The sequence below is a fragment of the Neophocaena asiaeorientalis genome, unplaced genomic scaffold (genome assembly GCF_003031525.2).
Source record: "Neophocaena asiaeorientalis asiaeorientalis breed wild unplaced genomic scaffold, Neophocaena_asiaeorientalis_V1.1 scaffold43, whole genome shotgun sequence".
NCBI lineage: Eukaryota > Metazoa > Chordata > Mammalia > Artiodactyla > Phocoenidae > Neophocaena > Neophocaena asiaeorientalis.
Window position 1 is genome coordinate 16,302,503 of NW_020173674.1, and position 24,940 is coordinate 16,327,442.

Below are 24,940 nucleotides of genomic sequence, written 5' to 3' on the forward strand. Positions count from 1 at the left end.
GTGACACTAGGGCTGCTCTGAGGATAACATGATGGTCAGCCTCAAAAGACTTTTCCTGATACAGACTTACCAGCCATTAATTTATCCAAATCTTTGCAGCTGTTAATACATTTGGGGGCAACAGTTTCTATGGAGTAATTGTATTGTGACTGTTCAGTCTCTAAGTAGCTACAGGTCATACCCGCCCCACCCCTAGCTTTTACTCCCTCACATACACCCAACTTTCAGTATCCTGATTTTATGATTAAATCCAAGTTCATTCTATTCAAACCTTTTAGTGCGTTTGTGCTTTTTGATCTTATCCATCACTTTATAGCATACCAAGTTTTAGTTTTTCCTTCTAGAAATACCATTCCTTCATCTTTTATTTGCTCTTCTTGTTTCCTATTCTTACGTATTTCTTGAAGAATACAAACTGGAACTGTATGTAGTCGTCTGTCTAGGCTTTGTCTCAGATCTTGTTTCTCTTATCAACTCTTGATGATGACCAGAATTTTACTTGATTTTCTTATTGGTGGCTATATTTAGTTTTAAACGTACAACTTCTAGGAATAAATCTACAGTTTCTTAGGATTTTGATAAATTAGATTTCATTTGTTTTAGTTTCCATCACACTTGCTAGAATTAAATCCCACTTGCTGTTTTCTACCCATCAGAACTGATTTGAGTTCCTCCTATGGTTTCCAAAATGGGGAGGAAGGATAGTGAGCTGAAGGAGCATCCTGTACATGGTCCTGCGCCCAGCATGGGCGGAAAGGCTTCCCAGGGAGAGTGAAATCTAGTTTGACCTGAAGAAGGAATGTTAGTCTGATGAATGGGAGAGGGAGAGTCAGGGAACAAAGATTTTCCAGACAGAGGAAACATGCCCCAGGATCAGAAAGTGCATGTGCCCTTTGAGTTACTGAAAGTAGTTCCTCGAAGGTGAGTTCAGGAGTTCTGGGGTCGAGATTAGGAACCTAAGCACTTTGAGAACTCGTTCTTTAGCACAGCCTGGTATTAAAGCCAAGGGTTCTGCACGTTTTGTTGCCTCCATTTCAAATGCCTTTCCTTGAGATCTTCACTAGGCTGGCTCCAAATCATCATCCAGGACTCAGCTCAAATGAATTCCTCAGAGACTTTTTCTAACCATTCTATGTGAGCTCTTACAAATTATCACCTTAGAATGCTTCAGTGTCCTCCTGACACTACTCTCTGAAATCAGCTTATTACGTAGCCTCTGCATAATAGAATGTAAACTCCATGGGAGTTTGCCTGTCTTGTTTACCACTATATCCTCAGCATAAAACACTGCCTTCTACTTATTATTTATTGAAAGCTTACTATGTACTAAGCATTGTTTTAGATGTATGGGATTATCAATGAATAAAATGCAAAAATCCTTACCTTTGTGGCATTTTAGCCATGTTACACTCTACCAGGGGGAGACACTAAAAATATGGTAAATTATTGGGTTGGCCAAAAGGCTCGTCCATTTTTTCCCATAAGATGGCTCTAGTAGCACTTAGTTGTCTTTAACTTCATTCGAAACAATTTTGTTAGATTGTATGTGACAGCTGTCATGTCAGCATTTAAAAAAAGACTTATCAAAATTGGTGAATTTTTGTGTAGCCATTTTAATATTGAAGTTGGAAGAAAAAAAGCAACATTTTTGGCGTATCATGCTTTATTATGTCAATAAAGGAAAAAATGCAACCGAAACGCAAACAAAGATTCGTGCAGTGTATGGAGAAGGTGCTGTGACTGATCGAACGTGTCACAAGTGGTTTCCGACGTTTCTTGCTGGAGATTTCTCGCTGGACGGTGCTCCGTGGTCAGGTAGACCAGTTACAGTTGATAGCGATCAAATCGAGACATTAATTGAGAACAATTAACGTTAAACCATGCAGGAGATAGCTGACATACTCAAAAAATCCAAATCAAGTGTTGAAAATCATTTGCACCAGCTTGGTTACGTAAATCGCTTTGATGTTTGGATTCCACATAAGCAAAACCTTCTGGACCGTATTTCCGCATGTGATTCTCTACTGAAACGTAATGAAAATGTTCCGTTTTTAAAACAAACTGTGATGGGCAATGATAAGTGGATACTGTACAATAATGTGGAACGAAAGAGATCGTGGGGCAAGCGAAATAAACCACCACCAACCACACCAAAGGCCGGTCTTCATCCAAAGGTGATGTTGTGTATATGGTGGGATTGGGAGTCCTCTATTATGAGCTCCTTCTGGAAAACCAAGTGATTAATTCCAACAAGTACTGCTCCCAATTAGACCAACTGAAAGCAGCACCTGACAAAAAGCATCCAGAGCTAGTCAACAGAAAACGCATAAACTTCCATCAGGATAACGTAAGTCTGCATGTTTCTTTGATGACCAGGCAAAAACTGTTACAGCTTGGCTGGGAAGTTCTGATTCGTCCACTGTATTCACCAGACATTGCACGTTCGGCTTTCCACTTATTTCGGTCTTTACAAAATTCTCTTAATGGAAAAAATTTCAATTCCCTGGAAGGCTGTATAAGGCACCTGGAACAATTCTTTGTTTCAAAAAGATAAGTTTGGGAAAGATGGAATTATGAAGTTGCCTGAAAAATGGCAGAAGGTAGTGGAATAAAAGGGTGAATACGTAGTTCAATAAAGTTCTTGGTGAAAATGAAAAATGCCTTTTATTTTTACTTAAAAACTGAAAGCAATTTTTGGCTAACCCAATATACAGTATAATTAGGATAGTATGTTAGAAGTTGGCAAATGCTCCAGAGAACATTGAGTAGGTTAAGTGGGTTCTGGAGTCTTGGCAGGGTAGAAAGGGGCATTGCGGTATTAAACAGGATTCCTTGAGAAAGTGATCTGTGAGGAATCGAAGGGGTGGAGTCAGACAGGCAGATATGTGGCTAGAAGGAACAGCCAGTGCAGATTCTAAGGTAGGAGTGTGTCTTTGCCTAGCTGCATGAAGCTGACTGACTGGGGCAGAGCAGCAGCTGAGGTCAGAAATTTTTAAGCCATGGCAGTGTTTTTGATTTTTATTCTAAAACGAGGAGTCATTGAACAGCTTTAAGTAGAAGAGTGTATGTTTCTTTGCTGCTGTGTTTAGAACAGGCTATAGTCAAGTGTAATAGCTGGGAGATCAATCAGGAGGCTATTATGAAACTCCAGGCAGGAAAGGATGGACATAGACATTTGGCAGTCCTCAGCATGTAGATGATATTACAGACATAGGACTGGATGTGATCACCAAGAGAATTTAGGTAACTTTTTCTGATCCATCCTTGGTACTACTTCAGGAAAACAAATAAAGGCTGGGAGTCAAAATAAGAAGTTGCTTTACATAATAACTTGAGGGAAGAAATTATTTCATAATGATTTGGCAAGTATCTGATGTTTTGCTTTGACAGAAAGAACCAAATCCTTTCTTCAGAAGCGTATTAGCTTCTAAAAATAAATCCAAAAGGTTGAAAATGAAAGATAACTTGTAATACTGAACCCTTGAAAGCAGAGCAGTATTTTTTCCATCTTTATATTTTCATGGTCTAACACACTGTTTGGTACATGAGAAGCAATGAATAGATGTTTAATGAATATCCAAGAATCTGAAGTTATAATCGTAACACAAGACACAAAACAAAATTACAAAAGGAAATTTATTTCAAAAGCATAAGGGAACATTTACATTTGAACAAGGGGATATACAGGTGTCTTGCAAAAGAAAAAAAAATTCGTGGCATGAAGTTTTTCGTTCAAAGTTTTGAAGCAGAAATAACCTAAGTTGTGCACTATTGCCTTAGGAAAGGGAAGGGGAACAATGAGGTGGTAAAGGAAGAAACACAGTCAACTTAATATCAAACTTTAGAAAGTAAAGTCACTTCTGCTCAGCTTTGAGTTTACAAACATTAAAAAGAAAAAGAGGAAAAATTACACTTAATGTTCAAATTTATATAACTGTCCCAAAACAGCATCTATACTTGAAATGGCTTTAGGCCACTGGCTGATCTGCCGTTGAGGTCCAGGCTACCTGGTCACAGTTTTCAAATGGAAATTCCATGTTCCTGTGTCTGCTCAGATTCCAAGGGAGCTTAGGTTCAGCTCACTGTCTTTTGGAATGTTTAGAGATTATTGCCACCACTCCATAGTCAAGCTGACCAACTTCCTTTGCTCACTTGTATCATTCTAGTCTTCAAAAAATATTTTCCCCATACACATGTGCAGTAATTCTAACAAAGGGGTTTTGCCTATACCCCCAGTATAGAGGTAACAGTAATGAAGACACCTGTATTGGAATCACAAACTATGCCTCAAAAAAAATGTCAAACTACTAGAAAATGTCACTCAGGCATTGGATTTGAATAGCAAACTTGGGGAGGGAAGATTAACTGTGGAACAAAAATATATGAAACATTCAAATGCAGAGCAAAGGGCCTATGCTACTAAAAATGCCCATGACATTAAACACTCCACAAACCCCCCATCTGTTGTTTTAACCTAAAGACTCTATTGACTAACTTATACAATAATTTTGATTAATAACCTGAGAAGTTAAAATCTTGAAAGTGGCAAAAGCAAACTGAGAGAGCATCCCTTACTTACTGGTATACCATGTTACCAAGTCACTTTTTCTGGGCTGCCCTGGTTATCAAATCCCCAAATTCTAAATTATTCTATCTCATCCTGTAGAAACCTATATGTACATCAGATTCAATATTCTGGCTGTATTTCTCCAACAGGGATCTCCAAATTTATCTTTGAAAATGCAGCCTTTGTTTATTTTTAGTTTTAAATAACAATAATCATGTAAGTGCAACTGACTCAAAAGCCCTCACTACTGGAAGGAAAACCTAGATAACAAGTTAATAATGGATTCAGCCTCAAAAGGATAATCACCGTGTCAAAGACTACCCGTTCCTGGAATTTTAAAAAATGACTTATGTTGTGTAGTCAACTTTCGCAGCATGCATATATATATATATATACACACACACACACACACATACACAGATATATGCTCATGTATGTATGTATATTATACATACACATTTCTATGCAAATAGTAAGATCCCATATTCAAAAACTTATATCACAACATATGGAGAAGAGTTAAGTAAGCAGTGCAAAGCAACTTACTTCCTCCTAAAAATGTAATGTCATTTCTACATTTTAAGAAAGCTGGTAAGTATTTTGCTTTACTGACAGAAGCCAGGAATGCTGCACCATTGCCTAGCGGCTTTATTAAATAACAATGAAAATAAAATGTTAAGACTGACCATTACTCTTCTCCATATGTTGGCTGGGGGCAAGACAGAGAGGACAGGAAAGTCAGTAACCTTTCAGAACTGATGATCTTTACCAGTTATCAGAACTAGACTGAATTTTATTACATTTTAGATTTGAATAGCTCTCAATAACAAATTATCAAGATGTTTAAAAGATTCACAATATCAAGTCTGAATAATGGTGATATTGCAAAAACAAGTCAAGATTGCAGACAAAGCATCCAAAAATATCGCTGTGGTTTTACCTTGGACACAACCATGGTGTGTTACAAAAGTAGATCATACATACAAAGGTATAAAGAACATTAAGTTTTTAGCTGAAGGCAGCAGTCTTTTTAAAGGGACATCCCCGGCAATCCAATGAGTAGAGTAGTAGAATTTAAGTATATTAAGCTCAAGACAATGCTGAAGACTGTGACTTCTCATTCAGTAGAGTCTTCCCCGACTACGATTTCCTCGTGCTCCCCAACCTCGGCCACCTCTACTTCCCCTGAAGGCTCCTCTCTGCTCTACGAAAAAGCGAACAAGGGTTTAGGTCTTGTTCAGGACTTCACGGGACAGCACACACAGAAGTAATGTAGCTCGCAGCTCTGAATGTAGCAGTAGGCTCTATACAAACAGCATCGGTATTCTGCTAGTCCATCTACAAATTCAATCTTCACATAAAACCAGGGCATCATATACGCCAAAGCACATATCACAAGGTGCCTACATTCACAGTAGGTACTCAATTAAATGTATCCCATTAATAAAGATATTTCAAGGTGACAATGTTATAACTACATTGTTAGTTCTTTATTTTGGGGTCTATCACTACCAAAGATAATTAACAAAACTAGAATAATTTCTATACTTAATACGGAATTAAAGCCACTGGCCTTCAAAAGTTAGTGCCATATATGTAAAATATCTTAGATTATCAATGATCAATTCTGAAAAATCAGGCTAGAATGAAAAATGTACCTTTCAAATGCAACAAACAGGCAATTTGTTTTGCTCACCATATTTCAAAATAATGTTGATACAAATTCCGACGGCTTTCCTCACTGCTTTTTCAGCTATGTATGAGCTGCTCAGAGTGCTGCCAAAAAGGTGTTATGTATATATTACAGTGTTTGGGTTACTGATGTAAATTAAGGGTATCTTTTGCTGAAAAATCAAGTTACTTGTGTCATATGGTAGATTGAGTCCTTGATTTATTGGTCAGTCTGTTTTACAGCTCCAGAGAAATATTCCTCAAAGGAGTCTTTCCAGGGAAGAAAACTGATTGAAGTTATCAGCAAGGCAGGACTTTTCATCATGTATGTTAGTCTCAAACTTCTAATTCTGGAGATAGAATCTCCTCATTGGAACTTTTCAAACTTCCTCATTGCAGCAATCTTGTTAGGAGCAATAAAAAGAATCTGGTGTTGCCATTTTTGATCCATAATACTGGAGGCTTGAAAAATTCCTATCAAGTCAGTGTTGCAATCCATTTTTTGCCATTATGGCTAGAAATATAGTTACTGTATTTGGGTGATGTTTTGATTTCTTCCTTTTTTTTTTCCCTCCAGAAACTCTTGAGTTAGAAAACTAACTAGACCTTTCCCCAGCTTAGCCAACATTTACCTGTGTAACAGAACAGAATCTGATTCAAAGTCACCTCTCATGTCATGACACATTTTTCTAAGTTGATTGGTATGCAAACTGTTTAAACGAAACCATCGTGAGCCAACGCGTTCAGAAAATCAGAGGTCGTCTGTGGGTAAGATACTCCCAGTGATAGATGCAATGACTGTGGTGCATTCTGGGAGCATAGCAACCTTAATACAGCAACTTCTTGATGCTGTAACTCCTGCATTTTTGACTGTTTAAGACTTGGCTTTACCCGTGCAGATGTCTGCATATTTTCCCCCTATCATACTCATTATATAACCTTCATTTCTCAGTTTACATCGACACACTTAACAAATCAACACCCCCTATAAGCTAACAGACTACTAAAATCTACCCTTTCAATTGTTTTTCAATCAATTTTAATATGAAGAACTCAGTTACCCTCAATTGTTCAGTATATCTAATAATTATGTTAAATACATAGTATGAAGGTATTATTTGCTGTGATTATCTTTTCTACATTGGCTATTTCTTTCTGATCTGCAACCGAGGCAGCCATTTCTACAGTACAGGGAGTCACCAAACTTTCTTTTTTCTTCATCCTGAGGGACTATTCTGCACTTTAATGATCTTTTCAATGGTTTCAAGCTTACTAGCACTGCTTACAGTTAAAATTATACTTTAAAAATTATTTTTATATTCTAAAAAGGTAAAAGTTGAAGGATACAAGTCACAAAATGTAGAATTAGTACTTGTGGGTTACCAGGGAACTCTGTTCTGCATGAAGGAAAACTAAACATAGGTATATGTTTGCAAATAATTTGACTGAAAACGCACCAGGAAGCTGAACTAAGTTACGGCAACAAACGCCATTTGATAAAGCAAATAACAGAGACATTGGTTAGTAAAGTGATAAACTTGGATAAGGAAAAAAGTCTAAGTATGCCTACATGGACTCAAAGAACAATCACAAACTCTGGCTCCTTCTCTGCAGTGAACAAGTTCAGACCCATGACACTGGCACAATCTATTTTCTTTGCAGTAGACTTGTTCACTGTAATAAGAGCGATATTAGTATTATCTGGTTCCCTATAACACAAGAGGAGTAAATTTCCCAACCCTTCAGTGTGTATGACTCTTCAAAAACAAAACAAAAAAACCCCCCATGCAACCAAGTCTTCCTTGGAAAAATAAAATTGAGCTTGGCTGATATAGAAAAGTGGAATTATGATGTTTTAGCCAAATGTGGGTAATAAAATCTATGTATTAAAGACTCAAGAACACAAAACATTTTTTCCCTCCAACTTTGAGACAACTCTGACATCCCAGGAAAAAAAGTCCAACAGTTTCTCCTTCTTCCTGACCCACTGTCAGTTCCCTAAGGAAAGGACATAAAAAAGGTAGAAAAAATTTGAGGTAGATTGGTCCACCAATTCTCATCTATAGTACCAAGAACGGTTTTCAACCGAATGGGTGAGAGAAATCCAGGGAAACTCTCTGAATTGTTACTATGAGAATACTTACAATCTGACACATTCAACTCCCCAAAATAAAAGTACTAGCAGAAATTTTGTTCCTACTTTCCAATAAGAACAATCATAGTTTAGTTTGCTTTGTAATTCAATTTATGACAAGCACTCCAATTACAAGGTTCACCCCTATAGGAATATTAAAGTACAAGAATACCAGACACAAAAGACAACAGTTTTGTCTGTCTTGCCATTCTGTTACTTTGAGGACTACGGAACAACTCAAGTTGTGACTCCTGGATTTTTTTTTTCTTGGCTGCACTGTGCAGCTTGTGGGATCTTAGTTCCCTGACCAGGGATCGAACCCCCCGGCAGTGAAAGTGTGGAATCCTAACCACTGGACTGCCAGGGAATTCCCTGGATATTTGTCCTGAGTAAAACTGCTTATTTTTTTTCACATTGATAATTTTTAAAAAATCACATACAACCTAAGGCTTTGCATTTTCCACATCTCTTTTCCACATGCATCACATCATCTGATTCTCCCTATCAGGCAGGTAATGAATTTCACAGGGCAGAATGCTTACGGAAATTCAGAGTAACTGACTTGCCTAAGTGAAAATAAATACAATTTAATTCCCTATGTATTGCCATACCTCTTGATTACTTTCATCTATATCCAATGAAGATAGTATCTGAGAGAATAGTTGATTTTAAGAATGGTTTTGATAAACACCACATTAAATCATACAAATGACAGAGGACAATATTTCGTGCAATGAAGTAACAGAATCGTTTCCATTTAAAAAATGCTTTTGCAAATATTTTTTGAAGTTTTTAAGCTCTATGCTATCCCTTTATTTCAGGTAGGAAAAGAAGCTAAGAGATGCACATTTACTTATTATTATATAAGTAAAAGAGTTCAGTGATCTTTTCTACACTAAAGTTGCCTCAAAGAGCCTGAATGGAGTAGAAGGGTTCATTTCACAATCTAAAATTGCCTTTCTATAATCTGTTTGCTCAGATATTAGAAGAATTTAGCTATCATAGGAGGAATTTACTTAACGTCACAATCATCTCACCCTGGAAACAATTATAGAGAGCATATTCTTCAGAATGTACTTTTTTGGGAATAATTACTGCAGAATCAATTCTGCTTGGTAACCAAGACCAATCACAAGCATGTTTGGTTTTGAATATTAAACTTGGTCTTCTTAAGCAAGATTAAGGATCTGAGTCAGTGAAATTTTTGTCCATTTTTCTTTATAAGCCAGTGAGACAAATTCACTTCTGATTCAACAGTCCTGGGAGAGACTGGACTAGTGGGAAGCTCTCCTTGCACTAATGTCTAAAGTTGAAAGGAGGACTGCACTCTGGGCAGTGGGGGAGACTGCAACAGGACACATCTTCTTTGCTAGATGATGCTTTAACATCTCACTCTACCTTCTAGAACTTCTCCTTTTGAAGTAGTGCAGAAGACGGGAGGACAAGCAGTAGGCTGACGAGGGCCAAGAAGGATCATTAATACCACATCTGCCAAGAATGGAAGCTATATACATTCTTGAGGGAGAATGCACAAAATGCCTTGCCTTGAAGCTAAAACAGGGAAAACCAGGAATAGATGGTTCATGCCATCTTCCTTCCTTTTTTTTTCTGTTGGCTCCTCTGAATACAAGAGGCACATTTTTCAGGTTCTCAGTGTTACATGCTCAATTCAGTGAGCCCACAAGGGAGGAGTCAGAAAGGAATGGGTTAAGTTGTTTCCCCAACAGTTCAGGTTCCCCAAACTAACTCGAAAAGTCACCTGAAAGAACTATGATAGTCTATTTAATTAGTAATTAAAATCAAGTACAACACAATTTCTGCCTAATCTCTCATATTGCTTGTACCCAAACGGAAACGCTCACCATAATTAAAGTTGCCCAAATTGCTGCTATATTTCCCACTAGGAGGATTATAAATCTGCCTGGCATCCCTTTTTGGTCCTGCTGAAGATTTCTTGGGTGGTGAGCCTGAAGTTGTATCTTCATTGGCTCTCTTTTGCCTATAATGGTAGGAAGAACAGCAATTAAAAAAAATTCTTTTATACCAGAGGCTATCAATATATTTATTATATCTGTTATAAAAGACATCCAAAAGATGACAGTCACATCAGAAAAAAGGAAATAACATTCTGATGTCATCAAATTAACTGTGCTTTAGTTATGCAGACATTGTCAGAGGGGCATTTACAAGGCTTTACAACAATCTGAAATATGTAGCTTCACAGATTATACACAAGTGACTCATTTTATAAAACTTGTCAGGAAAGTCTTATTAAGTTACAGCAATACGGACAAAGGCTTGAAAATTCCAGAGTTGTATTCTACCAGTTTATTTTATAAATACTAGATTAGATTTTATATTTTAAGTCATGCTTTTAATAATCATAGTTTAACATCTTATTAAGAAACATTTAACTAATAACATACCATTTTGTACAGGAAATGTAAAATCTGAATTCAGATTTTTTCATATTTGTAAATCAAATATTAGAACACTTTAATCCCTTTAAATATGTTTCTTACCCAATTTCAACCTTCTGTACAGGTTTCCAGGATAATGTTACTGTGCTCTTATAAGAAGGAGGAATGTGGAAGAGATCCTGAAGAGACAAAATCAGAGATTTCTAATGTGTTTGGTGGTGTGGGGAGTGGTGGTAAGGGTAGGAAACAGGGAGACACATTTTAATTTTAGGACGGGAAACTAATTTATCCTTCTTGCTTTTGTGCTGATGACTAAAATAATAACCTAAAAAATAAACTGCAAGAGAAAAGTAAACAAGGACAATTTTGTTTACAAATTACATCTACTACTTCAATGTTATTTTGCACACATCACTTAAGAAACTGCAGCTAACTTTTTTCAAATGTCATTTCAAGTTATAGGACAAAAATATCAATATTTATCAACTTTAATCAAATCCACAAGTAGCTTCTTTGGCACAGGAGCAGTCACTGACGTGCTTTAAGGAAGGCACAATGGTGCACTCTGCGTGTGCTTCTGCAGGTTTTTAAGTGGTTCAAAACTAGAACAAAACTAAAGGTCTGGCTAATCATGTTTTTCTTCCCCTCAAATATCTATATATTACCAATAAGGAAAAAACCCACAAGATTTAAGTACTAAATTATTAATATAAGGTAATGCAAATATTTGCTGAATTTAAATGTTAACATAATCTAGAACTGAAATAATCTAACCTCATAATACCCTCAAAACTATGAATGAATTTCTAAATATATTTATTCTTGGTATTTTACCTAAATACCAGTTTTACTCTAATTTTTATATACAGGCAGTTTTATATACAGGCAAAATCTGATAAAAGCAAACTAAGTTTCTTTCACAGTTAAAATGAATATGTGAATAAAAATCACCTCCTACTATATAAAACTTAAGTCCAGGGTACCAGATAAATGCAGGGAATTAGCCAATATAAAGTCCTTTGAAACAAAAATGCTTGAGGTTTCTAGCTGGAGTGATTTAGCATATAATAATGTTATTTATTAAGAAAGTGTCAACAGGAAGAAGAAGGGGGAAGTCTTCAATTTTAAACATGTTAAATCTCAGGTGACAATGGGAAACTGGAATATAGTTTGTGGATTCACTGAAATAGAAGTGAAGGTAAGTTTTGGAATTAGATGCGTCTGGTTTGGTGGGAACTAAAGATTGCAAGCAGATGCCATGGATGGACCAAAGCACACCAGTTTTTCTTGTGATTTCTCTAAAACAAAGAATTATGTCATATTAAAAAATATTTCAGAATTTTTTGGTCAGGTACCCTACACATTGGTTGCTGACCCTATTCATCATTCTTCCCCATGCAACTTCCTAGTGCAGTCATCTTTAAATCACTATGGTTTCCTGAACAGGAAACTGTCTCATCTCCATGTGTTGGGTCATAGTATTTGCTAAGTTTAAAATGCTCTTAACATCATAGTATATCTTCAACTTTGACTTATAGCATCAGTTCAAATCTCACATTTTAATGTATTAATCCACCATTTGAAATTATTTATATTTAAGATTTGAAATAAATGGTGGCTATGATAAAACTTTTCTTTGAGATGTGAGTCAGTATTCTTACCTCTTCTGTTTTTAATGCCTTTTCACTTTTCCTGTTGGCAATGATACTCATCCCTCAATGTCTCACTGTTTTCTCTGAAAAGCTTCCCTTTCTCTTCTGACAAAAAGTAAGTATTCCATGGGATTTTTACCAGATTAGTTTTAAGGCATATCACTAGCCCTGATTTTGTTGCTGTTAAGCTTTGTGCTATAAGTGTTACAAATATTTCTTTCTCCCATCTGGCTACAATACTATCAACTTATAACAGTACTGTTAACTTACAGTATCAAATGATGGCTACTTTGTTGTGATTCCTTTTTTGTTCTCTCAGGTTATTAGTTTTTTGTTTAGGCTAACAGATACTTGGGGAGGGTAAACAGAACCGAAGAATATTTATGGCTTAATGGTAAGTATAGAAAACTCTCAATTTATTACATAGACAAGTTAACAGAAAAGACCGCAGGACAACATTTCATGTGCCACATAAGACTGTTCATTCTTAGTGTAAGCAAAGCAGGGTTTTATTGGTCATTCAAAAGGACCCGACAGTATTAAGACTACAAGAACTTAAGTCAGTGAAATTTCTGAGTCTAAATGTATCTGCTCCAATGCTCTGGGTCAGAAAAACTCTGCATGCCTCCCTTTGTTTGCAGTATCTTCTGCAATAACTTTTAAATAAATAAAACAATGTATTATTCTATAATAGCTACAAAAACATCACTCGGTGTTATAAAAGGCATAAAGCTTTAAAAGGCCAAACGTCTGGAATGTAATGGCATCTCTCCTTAACCAGTACCATTGCAGACATAAAGACATACGGAAAACCTCTTGCACTAACTTTCTAGCTGGCTGGGATGACTTGATAAGAAAGGAAGACTTACCTTGATTAAAACATTGATATTATTTGTTATTTTCAATGCAACAACTTTAATCTTGTTCTGCAAAAGGAAAACAAAATTAAATTAAAATGCCAATAACTTTCATGATGTATATTTCATTCCCGTATAGAACTTGAATAATTCCACTTCTCTTTCAGAATCATTTCTACAGTTAGAGAATTCCTTGGTTTATATTTACTGATAATGCTCAGTCCTATTTCTTGACTCTAAAACAAGTGTAGAGATGGCAAAGAAAGCAAATAATCTTTATCTTCCCTTGACAGGTTAGAAGTGTTATATCTACAATTTACTTGAAAAACGAGTAGGGGACAGATCACGGGCACATAGCAGTTGTTTTAAAAAATATCAGTTTATGTTACAGGAAGACACAATGAAAACTTAAAATATTTCATTAGGACCAAGATGAAGATTGATCAAAATAGATGAGATCAGAGAAAACCAAAAATCCCAACATAAACACATATAGTTTGGTATAGAATTGGCAGTTTAATATTTTTTTCTAATGTAAACTAATATTTGGGCTTCAAAAAGGTGAAATTAAAAATATCACAATTGCTAATTAAATATTTAAACAAAATATGCTGCTAATGAGACCCTAGTGAAAGACTGGTATGCATCAACATTTGATAACATTGTTCACAAACATTGGAAACATTCAAGACATTTCAACAATGATAGTTTCCTATATAACTTAGCATATAACTAAATATGTAGTCTTCTAACATTGTATCTTCAACTTAGAGTTGTATCATCCTTCAAATAAAGTCGAATGTTACATTTCAATATATGAATTCAGTCTGAATTTGTAATAAATGGTGGCTATTATAAAAATTTCCCAACAAGATGTAACTGAGTATTCTTACCTCTTCTGTTTTTAAGGCCTCGCCTGTTTTACCCTGGAGAGCCAAGCGAAGTTGTCTGATATACACCTGCAGGCCCCGTGCAAAGTACTGCAGCCTAAATGAAGAAGGTATTTGCTAATTAAGAAATCATCACTTCAACTTTGCTTTTATACCTCAACTGTGTTTTTAAATTCAAAGAATACTACAGCTAAATGGCCTTTACCAATAAAGAGTAAATTTTGAGGGGGACTTTCTTTTAATTATCAACGTATGATCATAAGAGATACACAAATAAGTAAAATAAAAGCAGTTTTTCTTCGTCAAAAATTGGAATAGATCCACACTCAACCTGGCAAGGGAAACACTCCTGGCACTGTGCTAAGGAAGCTTGTTATGTTAACCTGCAAGGTATGTGTCTAAATTAGAAACAACCAGGAGCCAGGGACTAGAATCAGGTGGCCTGGGTTCTTCTCTTCCATTAGCCAAATGAAGGTCAAGTGACACAGACAAGTCACTTAATCTCTATGTTTACCTGCTAAGGAGGGACAGTGTTTGACCCATTTGCACCTAAGGGTCCAGTTTAAAACTAAAACAAAACTGCAGATTTTGCGAAGGATGTTGAGTAATCTCTTTTTCAAATTTGTTCCCAGGTAATATGTGAAGAAAGGTGGTACCGTAACTCCATCCTGCCGACTTCTAGGAACTCTACTTAACAACGTGGCATCACTGTTTTTTTCACTTTCAGAGTAATTTCCTAAGATGCCTGCTTCTGGTCAAACGTTTCACCAAGTATTAAACCTCTGCCTTACCAAAGCACAGAGGACAATAACAGATGATACAGTGGCCAAGCATCTCAAAACTTAAGGTGTGAATTTGTTCATGCAATGATTTAATACAAAGTATCTTCAGGAAAACGACTTATATTGATTTCTCCCGTGCTGCTCCCCCAGCTGCACTGTAAGATAGTAAGAGCAGATACAGTTTACTGAATACCCACTATGTGCCAGGCATTGTGCTTAAAGCTTTTCATCCATTGTCTCATTTAATTCTCACAACTCTATAAGGCAGGTACTATTATCAATAAATTTAACAGCTGAGGACAATTTGGGGTGTTAGAGAGGTTAGGGAACCTGCCCAAGATCATGAAGCAAGTAGGGAGAGCCAGAGTCCATTTTTGAAAAAGGTCATCTTCTCCCATGCATTTGCTATGCCACAATAGTTGTATGTTTATATACACTCCTGTTTTGTAGATCTTCCATTCTTTTGCACCACAGTAAGGCAGGGTAGGGAAAAAGCTCTTATAAAATGAAAACAAAATCTAGGGAGCTTCAAGATAGCTTTCACCTTTGTCAAAGACTGGCCACTTCAACCATACATCACCTTATTTTGAAATCTTTGAGCTTTTCTGCATTCAGCTTGGCTGTTAAGAAATCTGGAAGTTTTCGGCCCAACTGGTGAAAGCTATACAACAAACATTCCACATAACTGAACTGCAGCTTGGGCTCTTCATTACCAGCGTTCTCCCCGTTTTCCGCTTCTTCTGGAGGGAGAGGCATATACTCCTAAGAGATGAAAATAGAGAGATGTATGCAATCTGCTCTAGACACTCTAATTATAAGCATATACTCACGTAATTATAAGGCACGCTCTGAAGACATGAAGCATTAAAAACTGCCAAGATCACAAATTTAAGTAAGATATCCCTTTTACATATTGGATCAATAACCCAGCCTGTCAACATTCCATATTAACCTACAGTATAGCTGCTACTACTACTACCACTACTAATGACAGCGAACGTGACTAATATGTATTCGGTGCTAGGCAGATGAACAAACTGAAGTTCTGGGAGCTTAGGTAAGTTTCCCAAAGTTAATAAGCTGAAGAGGCAGGATTCAACCTGGGCTTGACATCAAAAGCTGATGTTCTTAAAACAGTATGGGGGTTCCTTAAAAAACTAAAAATAGAGTTACCATATGATCCAACAATCCCACTCCTGGGCATATATCCAGAGAAAAATCTAATTCAAAAAGATACATGCACCCCAATGTTCACAGCAGCACTATTTACAATAGCCAAGATATGGAAGCAACCTTAATGTCCATCAACAGATGAATGGGTAAAGATGTGGTATATATATATATGTACACACACACACACACACAAACACAATGGAATACGACTCAGCCATAAAAATGGATGCAATAATGCCATTTGCAGCAATATGGATGGACCTAGAGATAATCATACCACATGAAGTATGTCAGAAAGAAAAACAAATATCTTATGTCACTTATATGTGGAATCTAAAATATGATACAAATGAACTAGTTACAAAACAGAAACAGACTCACAGGCATAGAAAATAAACTTATGGTTACCAAAGGGGAAAGGAGGGGGAGGGATAAAAAGGAGTTTGGGATTAGCAGATACAAACTACTATATATAAAATTAAGATAAACAGCAAGATCCTACCATATAGCACAGGGAACTATATTCAATATCTTATAATAAACCATAATGGAAAAGAATATGAAAAAGAATATATATAACTGGATCACTCTGCTGTACACCAGAAACTAATACAACATTGTAAATCAACTATACTTAAAACAAAAAAAAAGTTGATGCTCCTAGGAAAAATACTCCTAAAAGTTATATGGAACCAGGAAAGACCCCAAATAGCCAAAGAAATCCTGAGAAAGAACAAAGCAACAGGCATCACACTTCCTGATTTCAAGCTAGGCTATAAAGTTACAGTCATCAAAACAGTATAGTACTGGCACAAAAAAAGAAAAAGAGACCAATGGAACAGAATCAAGAGCCCAGAAATACACCCAAGCATAGATGGTCAACAAATATTTGACAAGGGAGCCAAGAATATTCAATGGAGAAAAGACAGTCTCTTCAGTAGATGGTGCTGGGAAACTAGATATGTACATGTAAAAGAATGAAACTGGACCCATATCTTACACCACTCACAAAAATTAACTTGAAATGGATTAAAGACTTAAGTGTAAGACCTGAAACCATGAAATTCCTAGAAGAAAACATAGGAATAAAGCTCCTTGATGTGGGTCATGGTAATGATTTTTTGGATATGACACCTAAATCACAAGCCACAAAATAAAAAAAAAACAAATGGGACTACATCAAACTAAAAAGCTTCTATATAGCAAAGTGAAAAGATAACCTGTGAAATAGAAAAATATATTTGCAAACTATGTATCTGACAAAGGGTTAATATCCAAAATATATAAATACACATACAGCCCAACAGCAAAAAACCAAATAATCCAATCAAAAAATGGACAAAAGAACTTTAACAGACATTTCTCCAAAGAAGATATACGAAAGGCCAACAAGCACATGAAAAGATGCTCAACATCACTAGTCATTAGGGAAATGCAAATTAAAACCACAATGAGATATTGGCTCATACCTGTTAGCATGGCCATCATCAAAAAGACAAGAGATAGGGGCAGTTTTGGAAGTTTTAGCCAAGGCAATCAGAGAAGGAAAAGAAAAGGGATCCAAACCAGAAGAGAAAAAGTAAAACTTTCACTGTCTGCAGATGACATGATACTGTACAAAGAGAATCCTAAAGATGCTACCAGAAAACTACTAGATCTAATCAATGAATTTCATAAAGTAGCAGGATACAAAATTAATGCACAGAAATCTCTTGCATTCCAAACACTAAAAACAAAAAATCTGAAAAAGAAATTAAGGAAACATTCCCATTTACCACTGCAACAAAAAGAATAAAATACCTAGGAATGAATCTACCTAAGGAGACAAAAGGCCTGTATGCAGAAAACTATAAGACACTGATGAAAGAAATCAAAGATGATACAAACAGATGGAGAGATATACCATGTTCTTGGATTGGAAGAATCAACATTGTAAAAATGACTCTACTACCCAAAGCAATCTACAGGTTCAATGCAATCCCTGTCGAACTACCAATGGCATTGTTCACAGAACTAGAACAAAAACTTTTACAATTTGTATGGAAATGCAAAAGACACTGAATAGCCAAAGCAATCTTGAGAAAGAAAAATGGAGCTGGAGGAATCAGGCTCCCTGACTTCAGACTAAACTACAAAGCGACAGTAAACAAGACAGTACGGTACTGGCACAAAAACAGAAATATAGATCAATGGAACAGTACAGAAAGCCCAGAGATAAACCCAAACACATATGGTCCCCTTATCTTTGACAAAGGAGGCAAAAATATACAACACAGAAAAGACAGCCTCTTCAATAAGTGGTGCTGGGAAAACTGGACAGCTACATGTAAAACAATGAAATCAGAACACTTCCTAATACTATACACAAAAATAAATTCAAAATGGATTAAAGACCTAAATGTAAGGCCAGATACTATAAAACTTAGAGGAAAACACAGGCAGAACAGTCTATGACATAAATCACAGCAAGATCCTTTTTGACCTACCTCCTAGAGTAATGGAAATAAAAACGAAAATAAACAAATGGGACCTAATGAAACTTAAAAGCTTTTGCACAGCAAAGGAAAACATAAGCAAGATGAAAAGACACCCCTCAGAATGGAAGAAAATATTTGCAAACAAATCAAATGACAAAGGATTAATCTCCAAAATATACAAGCAGCTCATGCAGCTCAATATCAAAAAAACAAACAACCCATCCAAAAATGGGCAGAAGACCTAAACAGACATTTCTCCAAAGATATACAGATTGCCAACAAACACATGAAAGAATGCTCAACATCACTAATCATTAGAGAAATGTAAATCAAAACCACAATGAGGTATCACCTCACATCTGTCAGAATGGCCATCATCAAAAAAATCTACAAATAATAAATGCTGGAGAGGGTGTGGAGAAAAGGGAACTCTCTTGCACTGCTAGTGGGAATGTAAATTGATACAGCCACTATGGAGAACATTATGGAGGTTCCTTAAAAGACTAAAAATAGAACTACCATACCACCCAGCAATCCCACTACTGGGCATATACCCTGAGAAAACCATAATTCAAAAACAGTCATGTATCACAATGTTCACTGCAGCACTATTTACAACAGCCAGGACATGGAAGTAACCTAAGTGTCCATCAACAGATGAATGGATAAAGGTGTAGCACATATATACAATGGAATATTACTCAGCCATAAAAATAAACGAAATTGAGTTACTTGTAGTGAGGTGGATGGACCTAGATAGAGTCTGTCATACAAAGTGAAGTTAGCCAGAAAGAGAAAAACAAATATCACATACTAACGCATATATGTGGAATCCAGAAAAATGGTACAGATGAACCTATTTGTAGGGCAGGAATAGAGATGAAGAGGTAGAGAACGGACATGTGGACATGGTGGCTAAGGGAAGGGTGGAACGAATTGGGAGATTAGGTTTGACATAAATAACACTACCATGTGTAAAAGAGATAGCTAGTGGGAACCTGCTGTATAGCACAGGGAGCTCAGCTCAGTGCTCTGTGATGACTTAAACAGGTGGGATGGGGGGGCATTGGCAAGAAGGTCCAAGAGCGAGGGGTTTTATGTATACATATAGCTTATTCACTTCATTGTACAGTGGAAACGAACACAACATCGTAAAGCAATTATACTCCAATTAAAAACTAAAAAAGATGGCTTATTTTCTCCACAATTATGATTAATGACTTTATTTCCAGGTTGCTAAAGCCATTTGGCCTTGAGCAGCAACCTTGATGGTGATCTGGTGCAAACATTTAAAATATTTTGATAAAGGAATAGCAGAAAGACTTACTATATAAGTCCTGTATTATATTTTGTCTAAAGCATCAACAACAGAAGAAATGCCTAAGATTAAAACAGATTTTATTTTTAAAGTAGACAACGTGTGGTCTGAGCAGCTAACAACACTACAATTATTATCTAAATCATTTCAAAATCTGGTTCTCTATAATCTAGAAATTAATACTACACTATTAGACTTTGGGGCTTTATACTGACTATGCCATAAGCAAAGAAAAAAGTTCTTACCAATAACTTATCAAACAGTTTCCTTAAATTTGTTTCTAGCTTTTCCATGTCACCACAAAATGAACTCATTTCAGCCAACAGTTTCAATACCTAAAACACACAATTCACTGTTATTAGCATTCTTTTTGAATGAGCAAGGGTTATAAAATATTATTCTACATAACTATTTAATACTGCTTATTTTTCAGTTAGGCTTTTACAGAATCATAACATTTGAACTGGAAAAAAAATTTAGAGATGCAGCCCTATTTTACTGTTGAGGAAACTGAAGGTCAGAGAGATTATGTGACTTGGCAAAGTCACAACGTATGTGAGTGGCAGGGCAGACTCTAAAACCCAGATCTCATGACTCTCAATATATCTGTGAGAATTGGTAAGGAAAAGAATATACACTTTCTGCTACAGGTTAACAATGTATAAGAAAGAGACAATGAGCAAGAACTCTTAACAGCAAAGAATTATTTACTAACATTTAGGATGGGCCTCCTTTGCTATCAAACTTAGTCTCTGGATACTAATTCAAAGTATCAGTAATTGCCACTATTCTTTAGGTTCATCTCTGCTTTACTCAATTCCAGTCTGATAAGCCAAACCCAGGACATGTGAAGGAAACCACAGTGTAAGTGCACAGTGAGACTCTTCTCTATCCTAAAGACCCATGAAGGAAATGGCACATACATTTCCATATTTCAATTCAATAATCATTACTAGGTGCTTTTCAGAATTCTACATTAGATTCTGAGGATTCAGAGAGGAATAAGGTTAAATTGGGGAGAAAAATGTGAGTATTTTATATGCTGCAAAAAAATGTATATGTACATCACAGTTGAGATATAAAGGGGATAGAGAGTAGTCAATTCTATTGGAGAACGGATAAAGGACGTTTTGTGTTAATCAGTTAAATCTGGCTCTATCAGTCATAGAGATAAGGAACTGTCATAACTGAACAATGTATTTCAAAGTATTAAGGCTACAAAGGCAGAGACTTAGACTATAATGAAAACTATAGGCGGTGCTTTCCTACTGTAGCAAACTCTCAATGAATCCATAAAGCAGTCCTAAGTAATTAATCCTGGGAGAGGTTACTAGCTAGCCACCACCAGGCCTTAAATCTCTTAGAAATCAGATCAAAGTTAGTGGTTTACATTTATGTTGAAATACGGGAATGACTGTTCAGTGCTAAAAGCAGAAATTTTCTCTTACCTCCAACTGTATATCAAGACCCTCCACTGGGGTAGTCAAGGAACTGAGGTTAGGGAGAACTTGCTCACAGAAATAAGTCACAAACCTTGTGGAATGAACATTTTTCTGTAAAAATCCAAAGAACACTGAATTGTCAAAAAATATATATAGATATACATATATTATATTCTCCCAAACAGTAGAATGTCAATAGACAAATGCTCAGTACCAAAGCATCAAGTACTGTGGCTAAAATACAACAGAGTGCATACCCCAAAGCACCCCAGGAGTAACCTCAATAGACAATATATACTTTGTTGCAAAGTAATCTGGAGCATTGGGACTTTTATACGTCTTTCAACTCTTATTTGATTCTCAGGTCAAATTTCGGGGGAAACTTTAGTGTTGAATTTTAGACTGTACATTCTCCCTTTAGAAGGACAGCTCCTTTATTTAAAAAACATTTATTTATCTATTTGGCTGTGCCGGGTCTTAGTTGCGGCAGATGGGCTCCTTAGTTGCAGCTCACGGGCTCCTTGGTTGTGGTATGCACGTGGGATCTAGTTCCCTGACCAGGGAATGAACCCAGGCCCCCTGCCTAGGGAGTGCTGAGTCTTAACGACTGTACCACCAGGGAAGTACCAGGACAGCTCCTTTAAATTGTGTTTTTCAAACTGTGCTATGCACATCTCAGAAGATTCATGGCCAGAGGAAGCACAAAGCCAGAGATAAAGAGCAAATACACCTACAACAACAATCTAAAAAATTTAAGGAAAAAAAAAGTTAAATTACTAAACTAAGTGTTTTTAAAACTCAGTGAAACTATAAAGTATGATGCAAAATCTCAAGACTTTTAAAAAGTCCCTAAGCAAGACTATATAGAAATTTCTTGCTGCTTTGGGCTCTTCACCTAGGCCTCCATAAAATAAATAATAGCTCCATTGGGTTAATACTTTTATACAAAGGTTTGAGAAGAATGCTCAAGTGTATATCTATAGAATTTTAAGCTAATAGAGTATTCAAAATACCAGGTATACAAAACAAAGAGCTCACAGAGAAGAGGGGTACCGCCTGCCGAGTGCACTGTAAAAGCCTGTCCACACAGTCAGGATCCGAGGGGTTGAAGGTTTGTTCCAGATCAGCCTGTTCAGCCACCAACTCTACCAGTTGTTGCCTTCCACTCACTGTCTGTAAGCTTTTTAACCCAGATAGTATCTTCATAAACAGGACAAATTCCTCACCAGTCACGTCTTCTAGGACCTGGAAAGAGACGATTCAGAACCGTTATTAGTATCTTTATCATTTGAATGGGAAAGAAACATCAATACTGAAACAGCACAGCAAATTTGTTTTGCAAAGTTAGTTTGCTGCTAATGTTCCTGAAATACTGAAGAGAGGACAACTTCAAGCTTCAGTCAAGTTAGCTTCAGAATAAGCCATGTATTTTCAATGGTGCACTACACTGTTTCCAATGGAACAAAATTTGGTTCTTGGAAAATTTTACTCTTCTTTTACGTATAAAGCACAGATATACATACAGTACATAAACAGATATACAGTATATCTGTGGTATTAAAGTTTAATGGGATAGTGGCTAAGGGAAAAAATATCTAAAAAGGCTCTTCAGGGGGTGATAGCCAAAAAAAGATGGAGAAAATGTGGCAATAAACTGTTAAATCAGACTCAGTTCCCTATATTTAAAAGCAGCCTCATTCACATTAATATGGTAATTGTATACAAAACAGGAGACCATGCAAATTTTAAGTGCTCCATATCAGTAGGTCTAAGCCTTTCTGTTCACTGACCAAAGGAGCAAGCAATCATGACGTATCCCACCAGATAACTAGCTGGGGCATAGGTGAAATATGCTGCTCCTTTCTCTCTCACTAAAGAAATCTTATCAATAAGCAAGTGAGTGGTGCTATTAGAGAAAATTTTGAGTTTTCCTCAACACATAAAAATAAATTATTCCCAAACGTTGGCACTGTATGAATGAAAAGTTAATTGTGACACACCTTTCAAATCTTAGCAACTGTAACTATGCCAGCGCTGGGAGCACAAATAAGCATGGTCTCTAGAGCTTATAGTGTCATGGGATAGGATGAAACAACAGGTCATTTCAAGGTGACTTCAGTTTCATTCTGAAATGATCCAGAATACTATGGGAGAATATCCTAAAATCAGGGAGGAAGGGTGGGAATTAGGTAAAAATTCCTGAAGGAAATGATTCCTTCCTGATGAATGCATAAATTTTAAGGATAACACCACAAAGGATTTAATGTGATCAAACTCTTTAAATTAACACATTGATTCATTACAAGTGACCAAAGTGCAAAGCACAACATAAGAAAATCTTGAAGTTCTACGGTGGTTCTTATGGGATATATCACCTTATACACAAGCTACATACAGCACTGATGAATACGGCTAATTTCAAGTATGTTCTTGTGCATTAGAGAAGTTCAGTAAAAGCTTACCTTCTTGGATTCAGTTAGTATAAGTTCCTCTACTTCCTTTGTTAAGACTTCATCTGGTAAAGTCTTAAGTTTTGTAGAAAGGAATTTAATTGCTCTTTCTCTAACAATGTCCTCTCCTTGAAGAATTTGGCTGAACAAGCCACCTAAAGTCCCTGCAAAACAAAACAGTTGCATGTAGCAAGTCAATTCTATATAGGAATGAAAATTTTCAAGTTAATTTGAATTACAGTATTTCTTTTCAAGTGAATTAATAAACTTCCTGAATATCACTGATACTGGTTAAACTGTCTGAAATTTCTAAAGCCCCAAGCATAAAAGTGACCATATGCTTTGTTCACGGATTCAGAATCAGCTTGAGCAGGACTTTCCTTTTCTATCACTATTAATAATAAATAAACTCAGGTATTTTGGAAGAATTTCTTTAAAGTGGCAAAGGGAGTTTTTCCAACAGACTTCTAAGGGAAAAGTTTGATCTGTTTTTGCAATTATTTCTTCTGGTTTTTCAAGTCACAAACATCTTGAGCTAAGCTTTTTTTGGAGAGTACTTAGAATTTTTATGAAACAGACGTCTGGGTGAATCCCAGACTTTATCCTTAATGAGTACTGCCAAACTCCCTAATTTTTTAGGACATCAAACACAATTCAGAACAAGAAATGGCCTTACCTTTTGCATCCATCTTAAATATACTTAATAGGGCATTGTTCACTAAGTTAAATTCTGCAGAGTCATCTGGATAGAAAAAAAGTGGTACAATGTATAAAATAAATGAAAAATATCATCTGCTTCATTTTCAAACTTAAGACTCAACATAGTTTCTCACAGATTACATTGAGAGGAGACATATAACTAAGCATTTCTCTCAAGTACCAAGAAAATACATCTTTCTTGTAAGGGTAGAGAACCTGATCTAGTGTACCTGTAAAGCTCTTATGTTAAGATGGTACAATTGAGAAACTACAGGAAATTGGGGGGCGGGGGGGATGGTGGTGAATAAAAATTCCCCAAAGAATCCAGTCATTATACCTTTATAAACAGAATTCAAAACAAAACCAGAAATTAGATAATCACAAGTCAGTAAGCTTCAAACTACTGAA

General features: G+C 36.2%; 1 protein-coding gene across 2 annotated transcripts in view; it reads right to left on the minus strand.

Moving 5' to 3' along the window:
- Window positions 1-3,617: 3,617 nt before the first annotated feature.
- The window catches only part of API5 (apoptosis inhibitor 5), a 35,611-nt gene continuing 14,288 nt past the window's right edge, over window positions 3,618-24,940 (minus strand). Inside the window, exons 4-14 of one of the 2 annotated variants that reach the window (XM_024749104.1) lie at window positions 24,510-24,575; window positions 23,846-23,997; window positions 22,422-22,628; window positions 21,390-21,494; window positions 20,187-20,276; window positions 15,554-15,735; window positions 14,195-14,288; window positions 13,314-13,370; window positions 10,895-10,971; window positions 10,235-10,371; window positions 3,618-5,766 (exon numbers count right to left, since the gene is read on the minus strand). In XM_024749104.1, the coding sequence (XP_024604872.1) occupies window positions 5,744-5,766; window positions 10,235-10,371; window positions 10,895-10,971; window positions 13,314-13,370; window positions 14,195-14,288; window positions 15,554-15,735; window positions 20,187-20,276; window positions 21,390-21,494; window positions 22,422-22,628; window positions 23,846-23,997; window positions 24,510-24,575 (1,190 nt within the window). In that variant the 3' untranslated portion in view covers window positions 3,618-5,743. Of the gene's footprint in view, window positions 5,772-10,234; window positions 10,372-10,894; window positions 10,972-13,313; window positions 13,371-14,194; window positions 14,289-15,553; window positions 15,736-20,186; window positions 20,277-21,389; window positions 21,495-22,421; window positions 22,629-23,845; window positions 23,998-24,509; window positions 24,576-24,940 lie in introns of both variants that reach the window. The other variant, XM_024749103.1, reaches the window with a different exon arrangement.